This window comes from Calliphora vicina, chromosome 1 (genome assembly GCF_958450345.1).
Source record: "Calliphora vicina chromosome 1, idCalVici1.1, whole genome shotgun sequence".
In the NCBI taxonomy this organism is placed as follows: domain Eukaryota; kingdom Metazoa; phylum Arthropoda; class Insecta; order Diptera; family Calliphoridae; genus Calliphora; species Calliphora vicina.
This window is the reverse complement of record NC_088780.1, coordinates 144,027,990-144,035,037: the sequence shown is the minus strand read 5'-3', so window position 1 is coordinate 144,035,037 and position 7,048 is coordinate 144,027,990. Positions and strand designations below refer to the sequence as shown.

General features: G+C 28.3%; 1 protein-coding gene across 1 annotated transcript in view; it reads left to right on the top strand.

Moving 5' to 3' along the window:
• Positions 1-286: 286 nt before the first annotated feature.
• LOC135953255 (piggyBac transposable element-derived protein 3-like) overlaps positions 287-7,048 on the top strand; it is a 102,931-nt gene continuing 96,169 nt past the window's right edge. Inside the window, exon 1 of the mRNA XM_065503052.1 lies at positions 287-363. Coding sequence (XP_065359124.1) covers positions 287-363 — 77 coding nt within the window. The remainder of the gene's footprint in view (positions 364-7,048) is intronic.

Genomic DNA, 7,048 nt, shown 5'->3' with positions numbered 1-7,048 from the left:
TTTGTGTGGTTCTGAAGTGGTGATTTTGAAACGGAAGACACATATCCCCAGATTAGCCATAAAAGTTTGAAGACCAAGAATTGGAGGCAGTACTAGATGAAGATTATTCTCCAACTCAATAAGATCTTGCGAAATAATTAATAGCTACTCAAGCAGTAATTTCAAAACGGTTTTGATTCAAGCAAAAGCAGGGAAATTTGGTACCATAAGAATTAAAGCCAAGAGACCTTGAAAGACAATTTGGTATGTCCGAAAATAACTTAAGCACCGAATCAATACCTGAAAAATGGATCAATTAAGATATTCCGAAAAGTATGTGAAGCCTGGTCAACCACCCGAATCGACACCATATCCAGCGCTAAGGTAATGCTCTGTATTTGGTGGAACAAAACGGTTCTATATATTATGAGCTGCGAAAAATTTAACAGACCTTCACAGGGAATCTGTACCGAAAGCAACTTGTTCTTTTGAAGCGAGCATTAGTAAAAAAAATGCCCAGAATATGCGCCTAGCCATGCAATACCTGTTAAAAATTATTTAGCTCGGTCGGACTACTATTTGCTTCGATCGATGCAGAACGCTCTCTCTGAGTACGATTCACTTTGGAGCAGAGTATACGATATTGGCTTGATTCGTTCTTGGCCTCATAAAATGAGCAGTTCTTTTGGCTCGAAATCCTTATGTTGCCAAAAAGATGGCAAAGGGTCATTGATAGCAATGGCAAATACTTTGAATAAATTTACACTGTACAAATGTTTCGAAATAAAAGCTAAAAGACTCTCATTTTTAAGTCATACACCCAGTATTTATTTTGAAAATATTTCAATATGTTCAATATAAAGAAATATTAAATAAAATGTAGGACTTCTCATCACAAAAAAATGTAATAACAACAAATTCAATTTATTAAATAGGCCATAATAATGAATCTTAAATCAATAAAATCAGACATCAACTTCATAACATACGACTATGTAAAGATACACAATAACAAATTTTTTTTTTTTATTTTTTTCAAAATTAATATTGCGAATTTTTCGAAATTAAAAAAAAAATGTAAATGACTTTAAGGTGTATGTGTTTATCGAATATTATCCAAATCGAAAAACCATGCATACCAATTTAAATAATTACCAATTAATACACAATAAGTTTGAAAGAAATGTACTCTAATTGGTTAAAGTGTATAAATCTGTAATGCAAATGCTACAGATATGATTTTAAAATCACACATTTTTAAAACATCTTCACTTTTCCTTTAAAAACTATTCTGCATATACAAATAATTAAAACAGAAAATATCACCACCATATACCCTTTAGTTCAAAATTTTCTTAATTAATATTTCCTTTTGACATTTATGCAATTAGAAACATAAAATTTTTTGTTCCACAAATCACCTTCAAATTGATTTTCATGCAAGCAGAACAAACTGAGAGCAATAATAATAGTAATAATAATAAAATGAAAAAAAAGAACTCAAAAACAATAACATTTCGTATAAATGTGCAAAAGTTTTCGTTACTCTTATCTGGTAAATAAATAATATAAAGTTAAAAGTTTATAACAAACGCGACTGGGGAACTAATTTAGAACTTGAGAAAAGTTAGTGTGCTTTGTTCTAAATTTGTTTGTAGTTTGGGCATAAAGTTTTTCCTTATTTTTGTTTTATTTTTCGGCAAGATGGCAAGTGAAATGATGCCATGATTTGAATGGTCACATAACACTGGCTTAGAGACTGAATTGTTAGATAAACAGACAGGCAGTAGTTGGACAGAAATGCAAGATGACATATAACTAAAAGAAAAGTAGAAACATTTTAAAATAGTCGACACTAGGACAAATAAAATAGTAAAGTGAAAAAAGCAATATCATCTTGATTTCAACAGAGATTTTTAGGGTGATGACAGCATAAAAAAATATTTTAGGTTAGAGTGAATGGAGTAGAGTGCATATTTAATTTAAAAACAAAGTACATAAATGAGCAAAACCATTTTTTTTTTAAATTCCAATAATTTATTTTTGGGAATGATTTTTGAAATTATGTGACATAACTTCCGTTTATACACAAAATTCGTGTAGATACCTATATAAATTAAACAATTATGAACGATAAAGTCCAACTTCGGGAGGACATTTGTATGGGGGCTAGGTGAAGTAATGGACCGATAACAGCAAACTTCAATAGGCTTTGTCCCTGAGCTGAAACAAATATGTACCAATCCACCCAAAAAGTGAGGTATACTGATTTTGTAATTCCGTTTTAACAATTCGAAATATTCTTCGCAGATCCATAAAAGTAGTATATACTATATGCCTTGTCCTATAAACACCTAACACGATTTAGCTATGTCCGTCTGTTATCTGTTGCAAACACGATAGGGTACATATGAAAATAGCTAGCTGGCTGAAATTTTCCACAAATACTCTTTGTTAATAAGGTTTGTTTAGTTTAGAAAACTATTATTCAGAATTAAATTCGGTTGTCTATGAAAACAGATTGGTTATCACATACAGAACTTTATATGCAATAAGCTTGTTCGTTTGCACAATATTTTTTTTTTTTACTAATTTTACTGTTTTTACTATTTTTTTTAATTTTAGTTATCGTTCTCAAAAATTAGTAAAATCTAGAAGGATTTAAAAAGAACATATTTTTCTCTTTTACTATTTTTGACTTGAAAAATATTCCTAGTCATCCATCCAATAAGAAACTTTGACAGTTGATAGCGGTTATATTGTTGAAGCCACATCTGTCGAATTGGCTGTCAATTGTTCAGTTTGTTTTGCTAAATCTTCACCGACTGATTTAGCGTAGAATAGTGAAATCTGGGACGATACAAATCCACATCAGATACAACAGCGTCTACGACATCCCGAATAAAATACTGTTTAGCGTGAATTTTAGGCTGGCGACGTCAGCAGTCTATATTTATTTGAGAACAACTTTGGCCACTCCATCAATGTCAAAGGCGAGCGCTATAGTTCTAAGGTTACCAATGTTGGCTTGAATTGGATGATATGGTCAACAACGACATGGGATTTCAATAGGATTACACTCCGTGCCACACAGCTCATGCCACATTGGACATTCTGCACGAGCAATTTTAGGGCATGGTCATCCCACTTGGAAGTGATGTGAACTGGCCTGGCCACCAAAATCTAGCGATTTGACACCGTTAGACATTTTCTAGTGCATTTTTATTAAATCTCATGTCTATGCGAATAAGCCAGAAATGCGTAGGGTTTTCTCCCGGCAATTCCCGGTACAAATTTCTCGGGAATTTTGCCAATTCTTCACTACCCGATTCCCGGGATTTTTAGTCGGGAATCTCGGGAATTAAAAACTGACAAAAATACAAAGAAAACAAATTAGAACTCAATTTTTGTCCCCAAAAAAAACGTGAAATGTTTTTTTTATAGTTTTTTGCTTATATCTCTGCAATAATAAACCACTTATTATTATTATTTATTTGGGTTGTTTTGTATGAAAATTTAAAAACAGAATTAATTATTTATATATTTCTTATTGAATCATTCTAATTTCTTCAAATCCTTAACAAAATAACTTCAAAAATGTATTAAATTATTAAATTTGTCTTTAATTTAAATCTATTACAAGAAGGCTTAAGACATTTTTTTCAATTAATTTTGTAAATGATAAAAACAAAACTGAATCAAGAATAAAATATTAACTTAATTCAAATTAACAAAAATTTATTCATTCAAAGTTTGAATAAATTCTATTATTAATTAACTTCAAAATTAATTCAGTTTAAACAAAGTATTTTGAATGAATCTAAAAAATTAAATATTGGGAAAAGATTTATGAAATGAAGGTCTGACATTTTTTAATTACGGATTAAGATTTTAGTGAATTAAGCTCAAATTGTATTAATTAATTCGAAGCTCTGATATATAATATTTATAACACTAAGTTTTTATATAAAATTTGGCTATAATATACCTAATTTACAGTATCATTATAAATCTCGGGAATAGCCGTGAATGTTGAAAATAATTTCCCGATTCCCGGGAATCAAAAAAGGTCGGGAAATTAAAAACCCTAATTGTGCGTAACAAAAATTCAAGATTTTTCCTACAGGTCAACTATGACCCAAAGATCTTAAGTGCAAAAAATTTTATAGATAATTTTTTTTGCAAATTTTTTTACTAAAAACCAAACGTAGTTGTTGACATTTAAAATTAAATAAAATTCATAAAATATAAAAAAAATTCAATTTTAATTTCAAAATCGGCAAAATTTGACGCTATGAAAGTTAATATCGTTGTTTTATATATTTCAGTTGTTAAATGTCTTTCTTTTACAAGTTTTTAAAGTCATTCTTTCACATTTTTTAACATACTGTTAATACGTAGTTATATGTGTATCTCTCTCACACAGTGTTTAATGTGAAATGTTAAGTAACATATCAGTTTTTTGGTTAAGTTCTTGATTGTTTCGATGTTTTTTATTAACAGATGTTATTGGAAACAGTAAATATTAGATTTTGATTAACACGAGTGCACATTTAAACCTGAAAATAATACCTAATGTATTCTTCACGTCCACTAAGAACGACGTTCTGGAAAAATCATGAGATCCGCTCATCTCTAATTTACACATTAAATGCATTTATAAATATAAAAGTGTTGCTGAATACATACTTCATGAAATTGATAGAAATGTTGAAAATGTGAATTGTGTGTTTATGAGCAAAGATTTTTTTTACCGCATACAATGTTAAAAGTCAAGTCTGATGGTCATATTATCATATAATAAAAAAAACTTATATACATTTGCATATATTTTTCAATTATTTTTTTTCTTAGTTGCTTTTAATACCAATCGTGTGGGAGTCAAACTAAAAAATAGCAATGAAAAAATGTATGTAAAACCATAATAAAACGAATACAGTATTTGGTGGTATGTAAAACCCATTTGCTCGTAATTTTTGTATATAATGATAGCAAAGGGGGTAATTATTAAGTGTTAGTTGCGCATTTAGGGTATAATTAGAAAGTGATTTGCCTGTAGGTATTTGCTTAATTTTATGTTGCCATAAAATTTTCAGCGTTTACATTTTAACTTGTTTTCATTACATATTCTTCTTTTTTTTTTCATTATTAAAGTTATGCTCACAAAAAATAACAAAAGATTAAAATTTACATAAATCTGTGTTAAACGAGTGTGTTCCAACAAAAAATGGTTAATGTTTAATTGTATAAGAGGACAAATATTTTCGTAACTTTCATAATTAAATGTAGATAGTTTTTAAAAGGAAATAAAGCATTGAATAATAACATATAAAATCCATAACTTATTTATACCATATTTTATGAAAAAATTGGCAAAACTTAAGCATATTTAAAAAACTAAAATTTCATTGGTGAGATTCGAATCCATTTAAAGAAAATTCCTGTTATTATGTCTATATGAATTCACTAATACCTTAAGCCAACAATAAATTTTTTCCATTATAAATTGTTCGTTAAGCATTGTCACTTTTTTTGGAGTATTTCAATATTTGTTCACGTTTAAAAGCACACCGCGTTTTAAAACTGTTTTAATTTTTGCTTGTTTTTTTTTTGTTTTATTTTTGTTCTGTGTGAAAGTCAACAAGGTGGTTTTTGTTATTTAATATTTTATTCAGACCCCTTTTAATAAATAAAACAAAATACACGTTTATTATCAACCTTGAATAACGTACGCATTATAATTTTTTTCCTCTGTTTCACACAGACTTTTTAAAGTTTTTAATGTTGCCATTATTCATGAAAAATTTTAATTATTTTCTTTTTTTGTTGTTGCTGTTATTGCATAAATTGTTTTTAATAACTGATGTGTGCAGATGTGTGAATGGTATTTAAGTATATATAATACAAAAATATTTTAAGTTTCTTTTTAATATTAAATACATAAATATTTGGAATTTTTAATAACCTCTGTGTTAAATGCAACAGTAAGTATTTTCATAATGCTTTTGTGTTCCTGCAATGACTATTTGAATATACCCCCATCTTTTTGATGGTGAATATAAAAAATAAAAATTGTTTTATTGTCAAATCTCCAAAAAGCTACAAAGAGATCTCTAAGTGCCATTATATGAAAATACTATACTAATACATTTTTGGTCTTGTAGTTTTGAAGAACGTTGAAATTTTAAATTGTTCTATTTTGGTTAATTTAGATTCACTAGGAATACTAATTTAAAAATACCTTAGCTGTACTGTGTCATATTTCATAGAAATGCACAAGAAACACACACATTTGTTGAACTTTCAATGAATGCTATTTTAAATTCATTACTTATATGTGACGTATGATTTATTTAAATTTGTATACTTTTTGTTATTTTATTAAGTATACGCTCAAGTAACATATAATGATTTACATATCGCTCATTTGCTGCAACGCACAGTGGGGGAACTGAATAAAAGTGGAAATAAATCTGTAACTTCTAAACAAAAATCCCGATTTTAATAAAATTTCCCATGGCTATAGAGTGTTGATAAGTTTAAGTTTTATATTTAAAAATTATGCCAAATGTTTGTTTGCGATCAGATTAGAACTGATAGATTTGTATATATATATGGAATCTACTAGACAAGATCTACAAAAATCTTATAGTTTACGAGTTATTCGCATCTGAAAAGTAAAATTTTATTTTTTACCTACATTGGTCTGCTTTTTTGCTAATAACGTATCCAATTATTTCCCTATTTTCTTGAAATATCATTTTCTGAATTAACAATGTAAAATGTCATTAAAAACGATGCATAAACAAAACTTTGATTGCATTTTAAAAATTAAAATTTTCTAAAAAAACTGTTCTATAATTTTTTGAATTCTTAAAAATTGTGTACATTTTTTTAAAGCGGGCATAATTTCCTAAACATTGATGTATAATATGTATATGTTTACTTTTTCGTTGATAGTTGATTTTCAGTTGATCAGCTTCCTAGGCTTAATGGGGCCCAGTACATAGACCTCTTAAATTTTTAAGAAATTCGCCAAAAAACCATTTATGTTCCGAATGAGCTGAAA